Genomic DNA, 24,920 nt, shown 5'->3' on the forward strand with positions numbered 1-24,920 from the left:
AAGCTATTTGAAAAGGGAAAAAATATGTATGGAAAAAAACGTAGATGACCAAAACGGGCTGGACGGTATGCGCAACTATATTTATACATTTTTTACGCTCAAGTATAAGGCGCCACCTTTCGCCTTATAAATATATATCTAAGAAATGGTAGAAATTGCTGCTTGGTAACAGTTTAAACTTTCTTTCACGATGCTAAAAATACTTGCTCTCGAGACAGGAATTTTAAAAACCTACTGAAAATTTGGGTTCGAAATTAAAACTCCGTCTTACGAAAGTTAATCCTTTACACTATTTTAATTAAAGAATTTTTTAATTAGCAATTAAAAAGTACCATTAAGTCTTGTTGATTCGTTCGAGTAAAGTTAAATATGCAAACGCATATTTAAAATTTTATAAAATGACTACGTTGAGACGATGCAATCCACTTAATTTAGGCTCGACGCCAACTGGCTCTCCGTTTCGTATCCTTCCACAATGCATTGTCTCCTTTACGAAGAGCGGTCTTTCAGTATGCTCTTCCCTCTAATGCCTACATTACTCTTTCTACGTGTAGGCGGATAATATCCTCAAGGAATCGTGAAATCAGAGGCTATATTCAGTTGCGGGTTAAGAAAGGCAAATTTAATATCTAGTACATTTGGCGGAAAGATACTAGCACGCCTTTCCGGTAAATCGAGTACCCGACATATTTTTAGGTCGGGTACCCGAACTCGTAACTCGATTAAGAAAAATGCAATACTATTGAAAATTTACATATTCGGGTACTCAAATGCTCGAATAAGCTGCCTTGCTGAATTCATTGGGTTATTTTTCACATCATGTTCGGGTACTCAACTATTCGACGATTATTTTATTAAATTTTGTGTTTCCACCGCAATAATGTCAACGAGACGTTCTGATATTACTATATGGCTTTTCTGCTTCTTGAGTTCGGATGGCGCTTTGGCGGTTACGGCGCCGTTAGGCTTAGGTCACTTAGGTATCAATTTAGTAGTTTAAGGGGGAAGACTACAGTGGAAATTGTCTACTTTCGCGCTATTTCAAGCTGAACTCTTTTAATTTTGTATTTTAACTTATAAAATTAATATTTAAGTGTAGAACAGCCTCTTGTTTAGTGCTTAAAATAATTTTGACAATTTTAAATTTTAAAGTAATTAAATTATTACGTTTTAATTCGGACCCCCGGAGCTAAACAAGTTGGGCAAGCGCCCTAACTACCCTTTAGTTAGGACCTTATATCTCGTTAACTATTAATATTAGAATTATCAAAATTATTTTAAGCACTAGAGGAAGGTTCAGTCTAATAAGAAACATATAATTCAATTATGTAATTGTTAACACAGAAACGTTCAGCTTGAACGAAAAAGAGGCTTTTACTGTATTATTCCCCCTTAAATGTTTAATAATACGGCAGTTAACTCATCTATGAATTGTTAAGTTTTAAATCGTTAATTCATTATGAATTATCATATATCAAGTTTAATTCAGCTATGAATAATCACGAATACCGTTATGAATATTTAAAGGGAATTACCTGAAAAAAACTCGATCGAATACCCGAACGTTTTTCTTAACTACTCGACTACTCGAATAAAGAATTTTTTGGCTTAATCTAGTACTCGATTACCCGACTCGACAAAAATACTATCCGACTCGGTACTCAACGAAATAATTTTCAGATACTCGGTACCCGACTCGATTGCCTAAAAACACAACTCGCACAGGCCTAGAATTTTGAATTTGCACTGCCTACGATTGAATTTTAAAGGATACCGGCGCGCGTTATATAATTTTGGATTGCTTTATATTTCAAAGTGATAATTAATTAACATAAATAAGATTTTAAAACAGATGTAATAATTCAATTTTAGTACTACAAGCGAGGCATACCTAAATAAAAATCCGTTTGGTGACTCCAGGGTAAGTATAGATTCTATACTTACCCTGGACTCGCCAAAAGGAATTTGGCTATAGAACAGGTAATTACGAGATTACCACGTGCGTTTTTAGGATTGCTTAGGAGCTTAATACTAAAAATACACTATAGTGAAACTTAAAAATTATAATCTACATTAAATATTTATTGATCAGTTTTAAATTTACTCAATAGCAGTACCGGATTTACTGAAAGTGTGGCCCTAGCCAGATTTTGGTGGGGGGCCTTTTCGGCTTTCCGTTGCTATGCAACGCGTTTTGAAATTTTTAATGTTTAGGCTTAGTTTCTCTTTTGTATATAACAGTCGCCAGCCAGATTTCCCGCACGGTACTGATGAGTTCCAAATAGAACGAAACCGGTCTACCGTTGGAATTTCTGGCTATTTTATTTAGTTTTTATGTAGTTTTTTACTCGAAGATCTCTTTGATCCGAGTTTCGCGTCTTTTTGTTTGCTCGAAGACCTATTGGTACGAGTTATTAGTAGGTTTTTTAATTTCTTAAAATTTGTTTAGGCTTTAGCTTAGCTATATTATCCCTTTTAATGATGGACTAATCTACTTTTTCGCGTATTTTATCATAAAAACGCAAAACTCGTGTGTTTCGAAGAAAAATTTATTGATTTCATCAGTGGTGGGGGCCCAGGCGAAAATTGCCCACGAGGGACTGGTAGGGGGCCCGTGGCTGTAGGGTCCATCGAAGAAGCTCAAGGGGGGTTGCAAATCAAGATAACCTGGGAAACGTTTTCAGGGCTCGAGGGGGGTGTAAATCATGATAACTGGAGAAAGGTTTTCAGGGCTCGAGAGGGGTGCAATTCGAAGGGGCCCGCGAGTAAGTTTGAACCCGGGCCCCAGGATACCTCTGCACGGCCCTGCCTAGTAAGCCTAGTCCTTAATCCGGCACTGCTCAATAGACATTCGTAAAATGGATTAATATAACACGCGTAGGCCCCTTTAGGAATTCAACAGAAAATAGGCGAAATTCGAAATTCCCGCCGCCGATTTACCGAAACTTGGTGCTTGTATCTTTCCGCCAATGTACTAGATATTTTGCCTTACTTAACCCGCTGCAAGCCAACATATTATCTTTTAACCAAAGTACATTTTTGGTATAATAATATGACAATAATCATCATTTTATCTTCTAATCCTCAAATATCGCGGGAAAATAGATTGAGAACGTTAAATATTCGGGATGAAAATATTGATTTTTTTTTATCCCATTGAGCGCGAGTATAATTAAATTGCGCCAATGGGGAGAAGAAAGAATTCGGAAGAGCCAGATTGGAATGGGCGGCTTGCTTCCAACGATTTGGTGTCCTTGGGCGTCATTAAAAAAAAAACTAATTTGCTATTGAGCAAAAGAACAGCGCAAGCTGTCCGCAACAGACATAAACTTTCTCATTTATCCCGAAGTTAAAAGCCTTAAAGGGGAATTGTCACCAAAACCAAAATTTACGAGGTTTTTTTACAGAATGATAGAAAATATATTAATGATCATGTCTATTAAATTTTATAGTTTTTGGGGAAGTATTTAAAAAGTGACGCTACTTTTTCCGCAGCCTACATCGAACGGCTCCAAAATTTCGGAAATCGCGGTTGAACCTACGTGCAGCGCCAAAAGAATGAAGCGGCAAAAATTTGAGAAAGAGTGGCGTGTAAAGCATTTTAAAAACACGATAAACTACAATCTACGAATATAACTGGTTAAAAAGCCAAGGAGAATGTCGTAGCAGACGACAGTTCCGACCGAAAAACGATAAAAACGGGGAAAATAATATTTCGTTCACGAGATGGCGCTGCAAGTAGGTTCAACCAAGTGGTTCCGAGATTCTCGAGTTGGGGGGATAAAACACGAAATTTGATTGCTAATAATAAATCAAATACTAGAAATATTAACATGAAATTTTTTGTATAACCATTTTCGGACGTTCTCTATCCATTTAAATGGTTTTTAACCAATTTTAGGGTGGCTACCATTCCCCTTTAAGCCAAATAACTCCCAAATCCCGGCCTACAACGGATAAAAACAAATTTGCAGCTTTCATTCGGTCATAGATTTGCAGTGACGCTTTGAAAATGTTAATCCTAAGCCTAACTGGTCCGACGCCGCGAAATTTTGATCGGCGGCGGCGCGATCGGCGTGCGTCGGGGAACCAAAATTTAACGGCAGCGGCGGTGTGGCGCGGCGTTTATATGAAATTTCGTTTTCATTGTAGGAAGTTTTAGCAATCCCTTTTCTAGGAGTTTAAGGCGTTCATTAAAATGTGATAAACGAAGAACTACATTTTTCTTAAAGCTGCAAAGAGACAGATATCAACGGAAAATCTGTAGCCCTGTAAAAAAATATTATAAACCGTCGGCGGCACGCCGAGAAAACAGCGGCGGCGGCACAAAAAAAACGATCGGCGTCAGCGGCGCGCCGGCGCTTACATCGGCGGCGTCGGGGTCTGCCAAGAGATAAACAAAAACGTCCACCATTTATGGTTTGGAAAAACAGCGTTGCCAGATAAACGTTTCTCAGTCTGCCAAAAAATACTTATATAGCAGTGCTGTCAGATTACTTTGTTTAAAATTCACAGAAAATGGCAGACTTTCGTTTTCCCGCCAAATTAATATTTAGTGGCATAGTATCGACTAGGACTATTATGAAATTTAAACAAAAAACTTCGGCCAATCATATGGTTGCATTAAATTACGTAATGGAAATTTCTAGTTTATATTCTACATTTTTGTTATTTTTTCTTTAACGTAACTAGCTTCCTTTAAAGCCTGGTTTTCACTTGGCGGTTTTTGGGCGAAAAAGCCCGGCGTCGACGGAAAATGGGCGAAAATTTCCGTCGACGCCGGGCGGAAATTCCGTCGGTTTTCGGTTTTGTGTGGCGATTTTCATTTCTATTTTTTTCGCTCAGTTGGGCGATTTCGCTCTTTTTCAACCAATCAAAAACCATTTTCGAAAGGTGACTGTGACGTCAGGGGGGATGGTTAATGCTTTTCTGTTAATTTTTTTAACGTGTTTTTTTTCATGATACCCTTGTTGCCTTCTTTTTCACACAAACCGATCTTTCATAACTCATATTTCTTTGAACACGATAGATCATGTAAAATAACATTAAATTTAAAATGCTTACATGAGCTTTAATCAATAGTTCACTATTATGATCAGATAAATCATCCATTTTTAGGCCTAGGCTTAAATCTCCACAATCAGACGAAAACCGACGAACTCGCTGGCAGAAACAAAATCGCTTTATTTCCGCCCAAAAAAAAACGACAAGTGAAAATGCTAAAACGCCGACAGTGAGCGAAACGTCGAAAATCATATCGCCGACGTTGAACTTTCTGTCGGTGATTTTCCGCCAAGTGAAAACCAGGCTTTTAAACCTAGTGGAGAAATTCGTTAGTCGATCATAAAAATGGAACTTCATGCTGTCATTTGTCAGTAGAGAAGATCATATCACAGTGGTAACGCCATAAGAGGGCAATTTTTAAATACTCGAAGTCCTACCAGATGGCGCCAACAGTTTGAAACGTTAAATTTTTACTTAGCTAAAAAGCGCGAAAAATATTAATTATTTAGTTTGATTTTCTTCCTGGTTTATAGTTGTTATAAATTAAATTAATACGCTTCCCGATAAAAGGATTTAGATTGGCGACATCTAGTATAAAAATAATCATTAAAATCGAACTAAGGGCTTCACTCTAAGCGGTTTATTCCCTGTCAGTAATTTTCTGAATCAGACTATTACGTTACTTATGATACTACGCAGGAATCCATATCTCTACTTGGAATGCTTATCGCGGCAGATTTTCGTCTCGATGTGGCTGGCGGTTTTTTTGACGTCACGTTAGCTTCACAAACAACTAAGTAATAGGGGAGCGCGTGCAAATAGGATTTTTTCTCTCGTAGGCGGGGCCAAAGCCGTCAGAGGATAAGCATTCCAAGTAGAGGTATGGATTCCTAGACTCCGTTATTTATAAGATAATTTAAAAACCCGAAGCCAAACCAATGTAAACATAACCTCCCTTCACAGTTAGAAAAAAGGGTTCGATTATAAACCCCCAAGGTTCTTAAAAAAAAATCCCCAAATTCAAACCCTCCAAAACCCTTTAACGGAAATTTTCAAACCCACAAGGCTTCAAAATGAGCACTTTTATGATTATAAATTGAACCATTAGAAACCCTTTGAAAACTTCCTAGGGTTTGCAACAAAACCCCGTAAATACAGACAATCGACACAACTCGGTTTATATTTAAACTCTTTTCAAACCCTTTAAACACTTCCTAGGGTTTTGTATTTATAGATTAAATTAAAATTAATTAATTTAATTCACGACTTCATAACAAATTTTGGCGATTGCAACGGGTGGGTTTCGAACCCAAGCCATCTAGAACGACAGGCGGGCGAATACCACAGAACCACCGAAAGATGTATGATTGCAACGATGTTTAGAGAAACCATTTTGGGGAAAGTCCGTCTTCCTTTACGCTTTATGAAATTATTATACGGCTTGATATCAAATTTCGGCGTAGATGGCGTGAGATAGTTTAAAACGTGCAGGGTTTGAAAAGGATTTTAAAAAGGGATAAATTATTATTTTTTTTTCTATAGGTTCTTAAATTGGAATCCTAAGGGTTTTCCATTGACCTATAGGGGTTTCCTTTAAACATTTAAACCCTTTTCAAACCGTGCAAGTTGCCAAAACAAACCTTAAGGGTTTATAATTTTTTCTTAAACCTTTTTTAAACCCAAAGCACACTCGCTTAAGATGCCTCGCTCGAAAGTGAGTACTCGAATAAACGAGCTCGAAAAATTTAAATGTTCGGGTGGTGAGCAGTGGTAGGTGGGCACACTCGCTTAAGATGCCTCGCTCGAAAGTGAGTACTCGAATAAACGAGCTTGGAAATTTTAAATGTTCGGGTGGTGAGCAGTGGTAGGTGGGCACGCTCGCTTAAGATGCCTCGCTCGAAAGTGAGTACTCGAATAAACGAGCTCTAAAATTTTAAATGCCCCATATGTACTTATAAATGCTCTAAAAGCCCCCCAATGAGATACTTATTTTCTTATTTAAATAAATCAACAAGAGACATTAAAAAACTTCATCACTCGTTACACCAAACAAAAGGTTCAAGACAAACTACGAGTTCAATCCACACTGACGAACTTCCTTTTTGGGTGATAAAAGCAATAGAACCATAGAGAAACAATTATAAATTGAAGTCACTATCGGGAGAAGGTATTATATTATTAAGAACACGCGTACGCTTAAAAAGTTAAAGCATTGAAGACTCTATTTCCCTTCACACACTTACGTACCGCCATTATTAATTATTGGACTCCCATACGCATCCAAAAACTAGGGGCAGGGGCATATGTAGCTTTATATCTATGAAGGTAAATCACTATCGGGAGAAGGTATTATATTATTGAGAACACGCGTACGCTTAAAAAGTTAAAGCATTGAAGACTCTATTTCCCTTCACACACTTACGTACCGCCATTATTAATTATTGGACTCCCATACGCATCCAAAAACTAGGGGCATTCGGGCATATGTAGTTTTATATCTATGAAAGTAAATCACTATCGGGAGAAGGTATTATATTATTGAGAACACGCGTACGCTTAAAAAGTTAAAGCATTGAAGACTCTATTTCCCTTCACACACTTACGTACCGCCATTATTAATTATTGGACTCCCATACGCATCCAAAAACTAGGGGCAGGGGCATATGTAGCTTTATATCTATGAAGGTAAATCACTATCGGGAGAAGGTATTATATTATTGAGAACACGCGTACGCTTAAAAAGTTAAAGCATTGAAGACTCTATTTCCCTTCACACACTTACGTACCGCCATTATTAATTATTGGACTCCCATACGCATCCAAAAACTTGGGGCATTCGGGCATATGTAGTTTTATATCTATGAAAGTAAATTTTTATTACGATAATCTTTGCCGTATACCATTCGCAAAACTTAGGTATATTAACTTACAAGTTCACGTAAAGACTACCCGTTTATAGCTCTACCACAAATAGATCGAAATTTAAAATATAGCTTTTTGTCAAATTACCTTGCAAGTTAAGTCAAAACCAATATGCATTAATCAAGAATGAATTTATGTACTTAGAATATGGGAGACCAAAAAATCCAAAGCAGTCGGACTTAAGCTTAATTACATTCAAGGGTATCTTTTTTTTGAATTTGTGCAATAATAGGAATTTTGGTGTTTGAACCATACCCAAATGTTTGACATAAATTTCCTAAAATAAACATATTTGAATCCCAGTTTCAGAATTTCTTTAAATCCTTTTTCCACTAATTTCAATAAGTTAAAAAAATTATGTTTGTCGTGTTTTGCTTACCTATTTCACCTTTGATACTTTACGTCTATCTAACGATAGGAAATCAAATGACCTCAACAGCTTATGAATTGGTTTGCCCACCCGTGTATCCTGAGGGTGGGCGGTGGCCTCTCTTTAACATAGGATGGTAAATAGTATATCTAACTATAGGACATCACATGGGCTCAACAGTTTTTATATTAGTTTGCCCACCCGGGTCTCCTGATGGTGGGCGGCATCCACCCTTTCACTTAGGGTGGCAATTTATATATCCAACGATAAGAAATCACAAAGCCTTAAAAGCTTTGTATTAGTTTGCCTACCTGTGTCTACTAAGGGTGTATGGCTTTGCCCATTCGAATACACTGATGTGGAACTAATATTACGGCCTGGGCCGACTTGTTTCTAACTGTGTTGAATTCGAAATTTCCGGTCGTCTACTCAAAAATAATACCATAGAATCGCGTCATCTTAGTAGTTGAGGCAGTAACGATGTAAATCGTCCACATCGCGTTTCTTAGGCCACGGCCAACTTTGATCACGCGCTGTTCGCGCTACAGCGGCCAACACATTCGTCGAAATTCCGCGAGCAAGGATTTTCCCCCTATAAACTGTACTATAACGTGTAGGAGCTCAGCGCCACGCTCAGTTTTTATATTGGCTTCAATGTAAAAGCTATTCTAAAAATAATAATCCGCTAGGGGCGCTCACGTCATACACATCTTTCGCTCATAGGTTAACACAGAAACGTCAACGAATGAGATGGCCGCTGTAGCGCGAGCGATGCGCGTGGGATCAAAGTTGGCCGTGCTTAGGCGGCCGTCACCACCCGCGCGTAAATAAACGCTGCGATTTAAAAACAGTGACTTTGGGAGGTCTCTGCCAGTCGATCCTATCATATCCGGGGTGGGCTTAGTTGGATATTTAATTGACGTAGCTAACACGTCGTCAGCGTCTTAGAGAACCAGGAGGAATTGAACGCGAAGGAAATGGGGCGAAACTTAACGACTTCAAGATGCGGCGACGAGTCAGTGACACGAAGAAGATTCCAATCGACTCGGTGGAGCTATTTAACGAACAGTCGCGGAAGTTGTCTAAGAGAGCCAACGCCTCGAAACACCCCAGATAAGAAAGGGTATACATCGACTCGATGATAGTTAAGCCGAACCGCTTTGGATTTTCCGCCGAGGATAGTTTGAAACATCGCAGACTCGACCCAATCGTTACCTTACGAGGTAACGTCAACAAACCAGGGATGCTAGTTACGGGAAGGAAGCGATAACGAGTCCCGTAACTTCCGGATGTTATCGAGAATAAAAGTCCTAGAAGAAAGGGGTATCCTACTTCGCCTTCCGTACAGTTATTAGGCGAGAATTTGACGCGACGATATGGCGATTCGTATCAAGCTTCGATTGCTAAGAAGGGGAAGTTTAACGGAGATTGTAAAGGGCTGCTATCAGCCTTTTGAAATAGGCTAGAGAGGCCCGTAAAGATACCACCAATATATAATTACAAAAGAAACTTTTATTTCTGGGGTGCAAAAAAGAGCTAGATAAGGCTGCGAGGTACGGCTATCAAGGTATTATAGGAGAGACATGCCCTAGAGTCGGGAATATCATGGCGGGACAGACCCGTTCGAAAGAGCGCTCGTAAACGTCGAGGGTAATAAAACACGCTAAATCTTTATGAGAAATAAATTAAGAGCGGGGTTGGCGGTGTACCGTCTATTACGGAGCCATTTTGGGGGTATTCGCCGGCTAGTGCCTCGCACTGGACGTACGCTCCCGAGTTAGTTGGACAGTAAATTTCGGAGTTAACGGTGCTCTACACGTACGCCACCGACTGTACGTAATTTAAGAAATATTTTCAACCCGGTCTATCCCGCCACGCTCTATAAAAGCGATTATACAACGGGAATGTAATGTACGTCCAAATGCGTCAAGGCCGTTGTCAGCACGACGTTTTTTCACTGCTGAAACGTAATTGAGCCTAAGTAAGCAGTCCATAATTTACGAGGTCGTTGTTATACAAAATTTTAACAAAACCAAATTCATACCTTTTCAAAAACTTAAATAGAATTTATTTAAAGGCCTAGGTTTTCCTCTGCCTGTCCCCCTTTAAATTAGGCCAACATGTTCAGTGGTTGGCCCACCACCAGGGTATTTGTGCTCCACTAAAGGCCTTTTCACACGAGCCAACTTTTTGATCCAACTAGATGAGTCAACTTGAGTTGAGTCAACTAGTTGGTTCTTGTGAATAAAAGTTCGATGAGTTGATCCACCAAAAAAGTAAGCGAGAAAAAAATGGATCACTGATCCATTTTTGCTGACTCAGCATTTTGATTTGAAAAGTTGGCTCGTGTGAAAAGGTCTTAAGTTAATTTAAAGGGTGACAGGCAGAAAAAAACCTAGGTCTTTAAGGACTACCTTCGCAACCAACCACTATACAGCGCCTACAATTTCAAAAGTCATAGGAGGAAGCGGCCAACATCGGAACCTTTTGGGAGCGACTGAAATACTAGAGGTTATAATAATAATTAAAGCTAGCGTTTTTTAATGCTATTAATTCAGGTGGCCGGGTTATATTGCGTAGGAGGGTGGTGGAAAGCCCTTCATTTCACGCGAGCCAACAGCTGCTCCCTACACTCACTATTACCGTTAACCTCAACGAGTTTTATGGGAAGGGGAACCAATTAAACAGTGAGGAGATAACTTGCAAACTCTACTAACAAGGACTCAAGGAATGTACTCGAGGTGTTTATTGCCGATTTTGTTCAAAGTCGGGCGTAATGTAGATTCGATTTGCCATGGCCACCGAAAACGTTTTTGACCACTTAAAACAAAAATAAGATTTTTTCCTTATTTTACCCAAACATTGTTACAATTTTACCCCAAAAATGTTCCAATTTACCCAAACTTGATGAAATTTACTTAAATGTGGTCCAAATTACCCATTTCGTGATTTTAAAATCCCATGCTTTTTTAAAATTGAGATTTTTTTGTTTTAAGTGGTCAAAAACATTTTCGGTTGCCATGGCAAATCGAATGGATAGTGCAACGTCTCCTTTTAGGAAATTTCATATCTCATACAGGTCTACATTACGCCCGCCTTTGAACAAAATCGGCAATAAGAAGAAATGGTGGAAATAGGTGTCAGCTAGGCTGGGGAGTCTCTAAGGGCGGTGTCACCCTTTGGAGCATTCGTACCAGACCATAAAGCAACATTAATCGTTTGTAAGGTTACTTGTAATTTGAAAATAATGCGTTTCGGACTATTCCAGTCGATATATCACTGAATAATCACTGCTTTACTTTTTAGTATAGTACTAGCGTAAGTAACATAATAGTCGTAAGTATGACATTGAAAGATTTCTGTTAATTATAGGGATTGCGTAATCGGAAGTTTCGGAAAAGGAAACAGGCTATTTTCTGGTGCCTTCGTTTTAAATTTTTTTAGTTTTAATAGAGTTGAATTTTTCACTAAGCCTTGGCGGGTTCGTTAAAAAGGCCATCGTTATCTAAAATAGCAGCGGTCTGTTAGTCCTTAACGGCGTTATGATTTAAGAGCTCACTGGCGAAACAGACTATCATTAAAGAAATTAACGCTTGGAGAATAGGAAGTGTCATACTTGTTTTTATTATGTTCCTTACGGTTCTAGCAGGTAAGCGCCTCTAGCGAGGAAAATTCGCAACCTCAAAAACAAATTATCTGGTGCCTATGCCACGCCTCGGCGTGTCATTTTGCACGCGCTCGCTATGACGACAAAACAAAGAGTGAGTATTAGGCCTAATGACTTTATTCTAAAGGACACCGGAAAGAGTAGCTTCGTTATTATAAAGGCCAGTTAAATGGAAATTTCTATTAATTTCTATCATTTTAATTCGACCATTTTGGCCACTAGGTTCTCTCGTATCTGGACCCCGTTTCCTAGGCAACAGCGAGATTTCAACTTTCAAAAGTGAAGAAATATGGCGTTCCAAAGTGCAAACTTTGGCATTATAACAAATTTGGGATGTCGTATAATTTTTTCCAGCTTCTTTAAAAAAGTGAAAATATAAGAAAAATAAATGTGTGTTTAATTGATTAAGTTTTTTTAATTTAAATCATTGTTTCGTTTTATTTGAAAAGGTTTAAACGCCCTCTCGCAAGCTCAAAATTTGTGTTAGCGTCGAGTTCGGGACTACTTATTTTTTTAATTTTTGTCCATTAGATAGTAGCGGCAATGAGAGTAGCGGAGGTTTCTCTAACTACGCTGTACAGCCAAAGGTAGCGGAGAGAGGATTTTCAGCCCCCTGGAGTGACTGATTTCTAACTCTTTGGGGCATATAGTTCATTCCTTCCCACATATACTTTTACTCTAAGGTTCGACTTTCGCAATAAAGATTGAAGTGAGATTTGAATAGCTCGTAGCATGCGCCATCTCTTTTTAATAAAAGAACTAAAAGCTACCTATGTGAGAAAACTCAGCTGGCGAGAGTGCGTTTAAGCTAGGAGCAAGAAACACAACCCCCCACACAAGGAGAACGCAACCCGTCGAAAGTCGTGGATTTTCTTGTGTACATTTTTTATTGGCTAGACGCTTTAGCGCCTGCTACCGTCGGAAGGGGAAAATTCGGAAATTGTCTTCCCCCCCGCCCGTAAAACGTTCAGCGTAAAGGCTCGTGACGCTCGTCCAATGAAATTCGTACACAACCCTTCGTTAGCGTGTTTAAAGGCTAGCTGCGTTCTCCTTATGTTTGTTGCTCCTAGGTTTAAGTATCTATTGGAAAACTCGTTATTAGATGCAAATCAGAGCGCCATCTTTCGTGAATAAGAAGTATATAATCTTCGTGTCGTTAAAGTGTACGTAACAAGATGGTAGAGCCAAAATAGTAGCCTCTTCCTCCTAGCACTCTTAATTTTACCCCTTTGATTAAAAACCGCGGCTCAGCACTGGCATAGTTAGATAGAGAGAACTGTACCAATCGAATGACGCCTGAATTAAATTTATATCGAGTGCCGTTGAAGAGAATTCGTCAATTCCCGGGGACCTACACGGAGCTATAGACTATAAATAATAATAATAATAATAATAATCAGCTAGGCTAATACCCAAGGCACCACCTTAGGCCTAAGTCATCAAAAGACTTTTAAAGCTGTTAATTCAGTTAGCCGGGTTACAATGCGTAGGATGACCTATAGCTTCCACTGGATTATTAAATGACAGCCTCTTTCCTCTATACTAGAGGAACAGGCTAAAAATCATAACTTTATCACCTTTACCACTCGAGTTATAACCATTAATCCACATTTTAAGCGTTGCTGAGATGCGGTGTATATGAGAAAACAAATTTAAAATGGCAATAAAATCAAATGTTGATAAAATTAGTTAATAAGTAGATTAGTCTATTATGAAAAGGGATAAAAAAGCTAAACCCTAATAAAATTTGAAGAAATTTAAAAACTTACAAATAGCTCGTACCGATAGGTCTTCGAGCAAACAAAATGACGCGAAACTCGGACCAATAGATCTACGAGTGAAAAACTAAATTAAATTAAATAAAATAGCCTGAATTTCCAACGGTAGACCGGTTTCATCCTATTTGGTTTAAATCTCAAATAAAATCTTAATAACTAAGATTTTTAGAAAGATGTGTGTCCAGTATCTAAGAGTATAGTTCAAGGTATGTGTATACCAATTTTTAAAGCTGTATGACAATTCCGAACCAATTATGTTAATGATAACGTATTCAAGAGCTATCTTTCAAGAAATGGCTCTAAGTAAGCCATTTACACTCGAAAACAGACGCACTTGCGTGAAACAAAATTTGAAACTTATGGTTATGGCGTGTCAGGTTGAAACACTGAGATATATTGGCCATTTGCAGAAAGAACCGTGTTATTTAAAGATAGTCAACCGTGAGAGAATTATCGATCCTGACCTTCTAAAAATAACAAGTTCCGTCCTACTAAAGAGGAATATAAACAAATGATGTCCAAAAGTAGGCCAAAGTCGCGACAAGATGTTCCTCGGGAACAAAGAAAGACGGAAACATCAAGGCGTGAATTCGGCGGCGTCGAGGTACTAGAATAATACCCTTACTAGGGTCTCCCAAATAATACCCTTACTAGGGTCTCACAAATAATACCCTTACTAGGGTCTCACAAATAATACCCTTACTAGGGTCTCACGAATAATACCCTTACTAGGGTCTCCCAAATAATACCCTTACTAGGGTCTCCCAAATAATACCCTTACTAGGGTCTCACAAATAATACCCTTACTAGGGTCTCCCAAATAATACCCTTACTAGGGTCTCCCAAATAATACCCTTACTAGGGTCTCCCAAATAATACCCTTACTAGGGTCTCACAAATAATACCCTTACTAGGGTCTCACGAATAATACCCTTACTAGGGTCTCACGAATAATACCCTTACTAGGGTCTCACAAATAATACACTTACCGATAAACGAGAAAACGGAGAAAACATTTTTGAAATATCTCTACTTTATTTTTAGGCACTTTGAGCCCGACCAATCAGCGAGCGTTACACTGTCACGTGATATAAAGAGCGAATTTGAAAGTAGGCCTAAAAGCAGGCTTACGAATTTTTTCGTCTATCACGTGACGGCATAACGCTCGCTGAATGGTCGAGCCCAACGCGCCTCATAAAAAGGTCATCAGTTTTCTCTTTTACCAACAGCGCTTGCGGCGGTAAAATCAGGAAAAAAATATTTCCGTGTGCACAACAACGGGAAAAGGCGGTAAAAATAGAAAATAGAGAAAACCAGGAGAACACTACATTGAGTTGGAAATATTAATCTAGAGATCCAATCAAATCTGCTCCCCGCGAAACAAGTTTTTGAAAAATACGAATGTGCCGTCTGCTCTAAAATGACGAGCAAACGTTATCATATGACCCGTGGCGCCATCCATTATTTTGAAGAAAAAAATATTTTTGCTTGAAAACGCGTCTTATTTGAAGGAACCATTGAGAGATAGATGGCGCCACGGGTAGAATGATAACGTTTTCTCGTTATTTGGGACGCCGAAATCCGACGTTTTGATTGGACCTCAAGATTAATATTCCCAACTCAATGGAACACTACCCGTGTGAACGAGCATTTACCCTACTTCGAAATCCCAGAACAAGCGAAAAGAAACCATCTAATAACGAAGATTTTTACTCGGGCACGTTTCAATTGGCACGTGCCATCGAGCATGCCTCTCGCGCCGTTATTAAATAGAAGCTAGAAAACCTCCTTGCGCTGTGTAGCGCCATCTACATCACAGTCTTCGTCATTGTAGTTTGTTAGTAGTATATTTATCTTGAATCTAGGGGTAAGACATTTACCGGAAAACAATCAAATTATTGGAAAGTACCAAAAGGATTACGTAGGAATACGGAAGGGTGTTTGCAAAATCGCATCTTTCAATCACTACAGTCACTTTCTACTCTAAAAATAGCTCAAGTAGATCCTCGCGTAAAATTATACGTATCATTATCACTCATAAGTATGCCATAAAAGAATTTTCTTTAATGAAACCTTTAATAATTAATAACGAGACATACGCGTACGAAATTCGTTAAGCCTAACCGCCGTTAATTTCAAAAATCCCGATCGCAAGAGCAGAACCCGTAACAAACGGAAACGGATTTCAAACGACTTCCGTCCAAAACACATCGTCGCGTTCGCAATGCACGCGTTACTGTAGAGTGATATATCCAGGTAACACCATAAGTATATAATATTGTTCCATAGGTTTGTCACTTTGGGAAATATTTTACTGAGAGCTAGTAACGGAGTGACGTGATCGCAAGAAGAAAATCTCCCCCTAGCGAGGCGCCGTCAAAGGCTTCGTGTGACGCGTTAGCGAGCGGACCCAAAACTGCGACGAAGCCCGTAATGTCTTGTGAATAGCTCTCAGTAAAACTTTTGCATGTGAAGAATAGGAAGTGTCCCACTTATGTAACAATATTATACACTTATATTATACAATTATGGTAACACTAATATTAATACAAGCTCTAATTAACTCGTTCGGGCTGTAGATGATGAGATTTTATTTCTATGGTAACCTTTTCGATAGAACAAGGATTATAAGAATTTTGGCTATTTTTGTGTCCACTTATTATATGTTTTGTGTGAAACAAGGTAATAATAATAATAATAATCAGCTAGGCTAATACCCAAGGCACCACCGTTGAGTCATCAAGCGACTTTTAAAGCCATTAATTCAGGTGGCCGGGTTACAATGCGTAGGAGGGTGGTGGCAAGCCCTTCATGCCACGCTAGCCAACAGCTACCTACACTCACTATTACCGTTAACGTCAACAAGTTTTTATGGAAGGGGAAACCGAAGGACTCGGGGAAAAACCCCTTAAACCAGTGGGAAGAGAACTTGCAAACTCCACGCGGAAGGAGTTGTTCCGAGTTTTCACCCAGTGCTATAAGCTTTAATCGAACCCGGCTCCTGTTGCTGCGAGGCAAAAGTGCGAACCACTCCGCCACTCCACCACTTAAAATACTTTTTTATTAATGTATTAATGTTATACCGAGGCATACTTACGAGTTATTTACATATGGTAAAATGCATACTAGCGTAATAACCGCTTAAAAGTGTTACAGTTCAGAAAAAATTTACATGAGCTACGAAAGTGTATGAAATACTCGTTTAACAAGAGGATCAGTAAAAGCACGTAACGCGCTATGGTAAAACGGAACCCAAGGGTGCATTATCAAAAGGGACTAAGGATTAAACGCGTATTTGGAGGGCATTTCCCCCCCATTGGGCTTAAGAACGGGGTCTGGAGAACTTAAAACGTCGTTGGCTTCCCAGCGTGTTTCGCTTGGCTAGTCTCAGCCAAATTGCTTCACGTCTGGTCATTAGCCTCGCCAGCCAGTACAGATTCACTCAGTTCGCGCTGAGATATTATTCTCCGCCACTCAGTCTGCCGAGAGAAAGACAGTGAGCGAAACTCGCAAATGATGAAACTGAACCGCGGAGCCGACCCTTAAACAAAGCCCGCCTAAATATCAATAAAAGGGACTTAAATTATTATTTATCGTGGTCATTTTTGCACGCCATTACCAAACGTCCGCTCGCCTCCAAAGTTCGCGTTATAAAATTCCCGAAGTTCACGCTTATTGTAATTAATATTCAAATATTCTCCGTCATCGTTACGCTACGCTTTCAGCCTTTATCTACAGGGTGTTTCAAAAGGGTTTGCAAAAATTTGAAGGAGTTGTAGGGGGTGAGTTGAGAATTATGCCTGTTTTTTCCCATTTTCCTACGATGAGTCAAAAGAGCGCCAGAGAGCTTCAAAGTGTGGCCTATAATCCTCTGGAAGTAGGCTGCAACAAGAGCAAAACTAACTAAACATTGCGGGCAACCAGGCCCATCTTTCCCACAGGGCTTTCTGCGCAAGGCCGTCTTAAGGCATGGGCTAAATGGGCTACAGCCCAGGGCCCCCAGCCAGTTTTGGGGCCCCGGAAAGGCCAGCCATACAGCCTCTACTCTAGGGATGAGGGTTTAGTTGGATAAATATTATTTATGCTCATTTAATGTTATGTATCTTTTAGTTACGTCTAAAGTAGTTTGACTCTTCGCCACATCGCGTATCATACGGTACCAACAATTTCAGCGAGTCACTGTCAGTAAAAATCTTATTTTCAGTAGGCCTATGTTATACTTTTGAAATGAAAAGTTTTGGTTTGATTTTTGTGTAGTTGAATTTAGACAACGGACATACAAAGGCTGACCGTTGGGGATCGCGAAGGTCTTAAGAAATAATTTAGCCCAAGGCCCCAAAAGGTCTTAAGACGGCCCTGGAGACCATTCGGGTACCTTTCCTGGTAGAGACGTTGAGCAGCCAAAGCATTGCAATCCGCTATTCCGTACACGAAATGAATATCCGCCAGTTGTTAAGAAGTGAACTCCATTGTTGCAGTTGGAAAGTGATGAGAAATCGCGGTCCATCACGACTTTAAATAATGTTTAAGTTTTCTTTTCTACACTGGTTACCTCGATTTGCTTACAAAGTCCTTTTTTACCTATCACACGAACCCAAACCTTAATGTTCCCATTTCCCTGCTGCTTGGTTTGGTGCTCGTTGCAGCCTACTTCCAGGGGCTAGTAGGCCACACTTTGAAGCTCTCTGGCGCTCTTTTCACTCATCGTAGGAAAATGGGGAAAAAACAGGCATACTTCTCAACTCACGCCCTACAACTCCTTCAAATTTTTGAATAATCTTTTGAAACACCCTGTATAGCGGACTAACATCGAACGCTGGATAAAATCAAACTCCATCTACCATCGCTAAAAAACGATTGCAGTTCGTACGCCCGACAGGTCGAACGACCGAAAAACACATTCTTAAACCCACTCTTTATTTGAAGGGTGAATTTCGATGGTAATTTCAGAGCGATCGAGAAGGCAAGCCCTGAACGTCAATAAGAAAACGAGTGACGGTTACTATACCCAAGACATCTATAAGTCCGTTTACTTATCAGATCAACCGTCAGATCGAAACCGCTAATACCGATATATATTTAGTTTCAAACGCGTTTTTCGATGGCTACTTGTCCATACTTGAACCAAAATAATATCGTTATTTTTTCTTCACGTATGTTAGCGTGAATAAAGTCACAGAACCGATAGTTCTCGGCAGAATCCCGATAGATTTTATATCGATTTTGGGAAACTTTCGCGACTTTATCGCGAATACGGGCAATACTAGTGGCAGTTTAAAGATTGAGTTGGACCTCTGAGCCACTTCTTTTTCTAATTTGGCCCGCCAGAACCCATTTCAGACATTTTCTCGCAAAAACAACTATTTTATAACGCGTAAAGAGATATTATTTTCTACGCCTCTTTGCTTGCTTTTTAAATGTAATTTAATCGCGAGTTTAATGGTCCTGTTGAAATTATGGGGTAAAAACAGGATTTATAGAATAGAATGGTTCGCCGGCTTCACGAAATTTCCCCTTTGTAAAATAAGGGTAAGCTTTCCCGCAAGACCGATGGTTAGTAAGATCATCGCCATTGTGTATTCAGAATTGTAACTAAGCTACGGCCTCCTGCACGCGCTTGCTTCAAAACGCGTTGGCTTTACGTTGCTACGCAACGCGTTTTGAATTTTTAAATGTTTTAGCTTAGTTTCAACTAGCACGCGTAAAATTTTTACGCGCCTAAAGGAAAATACATTATGACAGCTAGGAGCAACAAACACAAGGAGAACGCAGCTAGCCTTTAAACACGCTAACGACAGGGGCTAGTGGAAACTAAGCCAATCTATTCTATAAACCCTGGGTAAAACTATTTGTTTGCGGAATATGATGTAAATTACGTCACTTCCAACTCGGTGACGAAAAACGCGTCATCAACTTTACGGAATTTAGTATTACGATTTTGAAAACGTCCATAATTCCTCGCACGTTTCTGGCTTTTACAATGTACAGCTTTTCTCGTGTCTCGCGCTATTCGTAGCTTGCTCGTGGTTGTGACCTGTTTCTAAGGTAACGAGTTTAAGTCGGCCATAGCATTAAGACGCCCATGGTGGTGACGTGATTATTTGTATCTCAAGATCATGCGGTATTTTCCCTCGTTATTTGTAATGTTACAATAGTGTCATGGCGGCAGTTTCAAAAGCCAATAGATATTTTATTTCATTATTCGTGACACGAAACGAGTGTAGGTGGCGTAACGGCGCTACCTTATCCGAGGTCAGCCTATGATCTAGCGTCTGCTACAGACAAATTAAAAGGTCATATGTTTTGCTTAAATAAACTTATCAAAATATAAGCAAACGATGTAAAAATTATTTTAAAATGCAAGTATCTTTATTTATGAAGTCAAATGAGGAAAAACTAATAGTGTCTGCTTTAGCAGCTACCTATCTAGGTTTCAAAGGCGAAACAAAGGGGGCGTAGCGATAGTTTTCGGTCGCGAATACACTTTTGAGAACGGTCCTTTACGAATTAACTGAGAGCCAACATGGTGCAAGTCTAAACTAACCCAATTTTAAAACCAAATTAATAGAGACTTGGCACTCCGTAGCTTTGGCCATGGCCGCCATTGTGGTAACATCTTTCTCCCCACGATAAAAACTATTGAAAAAAAAACTGTGACGTAGTACTGCCAAGTCCCTATTTAGCATAATAATAATAATAATAATAATAATAATAATAATAATAATAATAATAATAATAATAATAATAATAATAATAATAATAATAATAATAATAATAATAATAATAATAATAATAATAATAATAATAATAATAATAATAATAATAATTTTAAAAAATCAGTAATGAGTCAGTTTAAGGGGGAAGACTACAGTGACCATTGTCTACTTTCGCGCTATTTCAAGCTGAACTCTTTTAATTTTGTATTTTAAATTATAAAATTAATATTTAAATGTAGAACAGCCTCTTGTTTAGTGCCTAAAATAATTTTGACAATTTTAAATTTAAAAGTAATTAAATTATTACGTTTTTATTCGGACCCCCGGAGCTAAACAAGTTGGGCAAGCGCCCAAACTACCCTTTAGTTAGGACCTTATATCTCGTTAACTATTAATATTAGAATTATCAAAAATATTTTAAGCACTAGAGGAAGGTTAAGCTTAATAACAAAAATATAATTCAATTGTGTAATTGTTAAAACAGAAACGTTCAGCTTGAACGAAAAAGAGGCTTTTACTGTATTCTTCCCCCTTAAAATAAAAAACTAGCTGAGTTTTTATTTCGAATATCTTTCAAATGTTACGTATCTTGACTAGCGTGACTTTTGCTTTTAGTTAACGTTTCCAAGCCAGAGAAAGAGGAGCCGTTTGTCTCGAATAAGCCTAATAAGGCTTTAATCTTCGCTTCGTACGGGCCAGTTTAATAATTACTTTGTGTTGGTAAACTGATTAAAAGCCTGGCTAGAAAACCCGTACAAAGACTGTTTACCCCACACGCTCCTCATAAGGGTTTTCTATGACAATCTTATCCTGTCCAAACAATTGAGCTCTTAAAAATGCTACTGCACCAGAAACCAATAGGGGCTTAAGTAAAAGATCTTCTCCTACATGGCGAAAAGAGGATCTCTGAATGAAATATTTTCGGTTGGTTGGTTACCATATTCGGTTCACTAACCAAAGAAGCCAACTATAATCCATTTTCAAGTTACACCAAGTCAATTACGCTCGTCGTTCATTTTAAAAACGCCAAAAATCACGGTTAGGCTTAAGACCATTGTTTTTGACGCAAAAATTATCCGTTAGGCCTAACAGGAGTTTTTCCCATCGACGCTCACCATCGCGGCATTTTTCCATTTTACACGGACATTATGAAGAGTTGCATCACGGCCAACTTTGATCTCTCGCGCTACAGCGGCCATCTCATTCGTTGACGTTTCTGTGTTAACCTATGAGCAAAAGATGTGTATGACGTGGGCGCCCCTAACGGATTATTATTTTTAGAATAGTTTTTACATGGAAGTCAATATAAAAACCGAGCGTGGCGCTGAACTCCTACACGTTATAGTACAGTTTATAGGGGGAAAATCCTTGCTAGCGGAATTTTGACGAATGTGTTGGCCGCTGTAGCGCGAACAGCGCGTGATCAAAGTTGGCCGTGGTAGCATGCATGTCCATGCTCTATGTATTATCAGTTCCTAGCGAATAGCAGAATGGGCATCCAAATAAAATAAAATCTTCATTGTACAGAAGCTACTTAATCGAACGTTTACAAAACATTGACGACACCTAATAAATATGATACTCCCACTGAAGGCTTAACATTTATAATTAGTGCTCGGCATTCGATTAATTTTTATCCATGAATAAAATAAGCTCGGCGATATTTAAATAATATTCATTTAAATAAACAAAAGTTGAATAAAACTTGTAAAATGTTTAAATAATCGAAAGTGAATAAGCCTATTATTTAAATAAAACAAACGAAAACTATCGCTACGCCCCCTTTAGTTCGCCTTTGAAACCTAGATAGTTAGCCGCTAAAGCAGACGCTATTAGTTTTTCCTTATCGTCATTCGTAAATTTGACTTTATAAATAATGATACTGGAATTTTTATAAAATTTTGAATCGATTGCTTATATTTTGATAAGTTTATTTAAGAATAAACGTTCTTATTACTTTTTAATTTTTGGATCCCCTTACTGTACCCTACGCACCCTAGATTCGAAATTACGGCGTTTCTCGATAGCGCGTTTTCTCGTGAGGCTTTTACTGAGTTCGCGCCGGAAGTCGGGCTCCATGGCAAGGTGAGAAATAAGGAGTTTCAATAGATAATCCAAGATTATATTACTCACCTTTAGTTTTCTTTCGTTTAGAAACCTTTTTAGAGCTACAGGCATGATCCATTATTGTTTTAAAACAATATAACGCAAAAATATCTGGTATCTTGAAAACCGCGAGTCAAAAACCACGGCGCAATTTTCACTAAAACTTTACGTTTTAACTATATGTCGGTAGCCCTGCCAGCTCCATGGAGGCAGTTTTTTCCGACTTCCGCCGGGAACTCAGTTTACGTGCAAGGAGATTGATTTCGAATCTAGGGTACGTAGTTATATTATATTTGTTGTATGTTCCGTATGACACAAGTCACACTATTTTTTATGGAAATGTTATACGGAGGCATACTTATGATAAATAATGTAAAAACTTCGCGCGTAGTTTAAAAATTGGTCAGAAGTATCGCCGCCTACCGACTGAGTTTTAAATCGAATGTGTGAAAGCTGTCTGCGTATTCAAAATTATCTCGATATAAAAGCGGAACGTTTCAGTTTATGAACATTCATATTAAAAAGTCGTCTGCTATTTCTTCACACATTTAGTTGACAGGTATTAAAGTAGATGGCTCTATCTTTTCTAAGCTCGAGTGAGATATAACAGTGGCTCTTGCTAGTTTTTATTTTAACTTTGTATTAATTTTCATTGCGGTCATACGTTTTAGTTTCACCTTTGCCTTAGTGCCTTAGTAAAGAATGAATTAAAAAAAAATTAGCTTCACAGAAATTGAAACAGGTTCCAAAATGCAATTGGTGAGCTCCCTGTTACACCTGTTATTGTTAGGGACATTTCATTTAATAATTTAAATTCAATAAGTTCAAATATTCATTTATCTCATAGTGTAGCAATTTATAAATAAATTTATGGTGTGCTCATTATCGTTAACTAGAATCTAAGAAAAGTTCTAATTAGCTGCTCTACTAAGTAATAAAGAAGTGAAACAGTGATTTAAATAAATCGGATTAAAAATAGACGAAAAAATAAAAATATTAAAACCATTGCGATTCTACGATTGTCTTAAAACAAGAAGAATAAATAACTTCTTTTATCTGATGAAACTAAAAAATATCTATTTCTTCTGATTGAAAAAGTTTGACTTTAATTAAATATTCTTTCTTATTTTATTATTTTTTTCAATTCCCACGAAAAGGGATCCAATTAACGTCTTCGATCAGATAAAGAAACTAATTTAAAAAAGGTTTGTTTTGAGAAATAAATTTAGAAATCTGTCTTGTGAAATTTTCAATATTTTTTTCTCATTACACAGAGCATTAGTATTTACTTTCTTTTTTATATGTAATCGTAAATCAGTAAAGTTTATCTTTAAATTCAACTTAATGCATAGTCCACATGAAAAATAATACAATCAAACCCTCTGAAAATTAAATTTACAGATAGTATATGAAAAACTTTACGTTTAAATTAAAAATGAATACTTTATAAGTGTAAAAATTCTCGATAAACCGTAAAACGAATAAATACAATTTTCAGATCGTATAAAAAAAGACTTTCTTCATATTAAAAATTAATATTTCATTAGATAAAAAAATCGAAACCCCACGTATTACAAATAAATAAATTAAATTTACAGATAGTATTAGAAAAAAATACAACGAATTAAAAATTAATACTTCGTAAAATGACTAAGAATAAAATTTAATGAATTAATAATGAATCTCACCTTCGAGGCTGGTCATTTTCGGCGTTGGTCACTAAACAGAGAAGGGACGCGAGCAGAAGCAGCAAAGTCCGGCCTGCGATCATTTTAGGTCTTCCGAAGCAAAACCGATCAGGAACTAAAACTCCCCTTGACCACGTCGTTTAAATAAAATGCTTTTACTGCCCCATACGAACTCCAACCAAAAAAAAAACAACTTTAAAACATTTAACTGTTTCTTGGAAATGTCAGAAAATTGAAATCGACTCCAAAAATGAAATAAAAACTTGTTTTATCGTTCGCGGGACAGCCTGCCAAGTCCGAGCCCACGAGCTACAATGCCAGAAACTTTGGTCGCGAGCCACGCTTAAAAGTGGCTTTTTATATACGTCCGAATGCTCTCTCCCATCCCATCGTGTCCAGGGCGCATGCGCGGAAGAGGCTGAGCCGTTTCCCTCTCTCTCTCTCTCTCTCTCTCTCTCTCTCTGTGTGTATCTCCGTCTCATCCCGGATCTCTTACGCCGACGGTCGTCTTACGAGAAGCACTCGGTTATAAAGTTACATTTAGGCGGATCACCGGCTGGTCGGCTGACGCGAATGGAAGGTGGGCTGATAATTTAGTAGTACGCTTTATAGTTTAACATACGCCCATAAATTTGCATGATAAGACGACGGGGAAAAATGCATTCTACG

The 24,920-nt window shown here is 38.3% G+C and overlaps 1 protein-coding gene across 1 annotated transcript in view; it reads right to left on the bottom strand.

Annotated features, from left to right (window-relative positions):
• Positions 1 to 24,554, bottom strand: part of LOC149934913 (glycine receptor subunit alpha-3-like) — a 69,524-nt gene extending 44,970 nt beyond the window's left edge. Inside the window, exon 1 of the mRNA XM_090180567.1 lies at positions 24,252 to 24,554. Within this exon, the coding sequence (XP_090036693.1) occupies positions 24,252 to 24,334 (83 nt within the window). The 5' untranslated portion in view covers positions 24,335 to 24,554. The remainder of the gene's footprint in view (positions 1 to 24,251) is intronic.
• Positions 24,555 to 24,920: the final 366 nt, after the last annotated feature.

This window comes from Leiobunum rupestre, chromosome 7, assembly GCF_980474605.1.
Source record: "Leiobunum rupestre chromosome 7, qqLeiRupe1.1.hap1, whole genome shotgun sequence".
Classification (NCBI taxonomy): domain Eukaryota; kingdom Metazoa; phylum Arthropoda; class Arachnida; order Opiliones; family Sclerosomatidae; genus Leiobunum; species Leiobunum rupestre.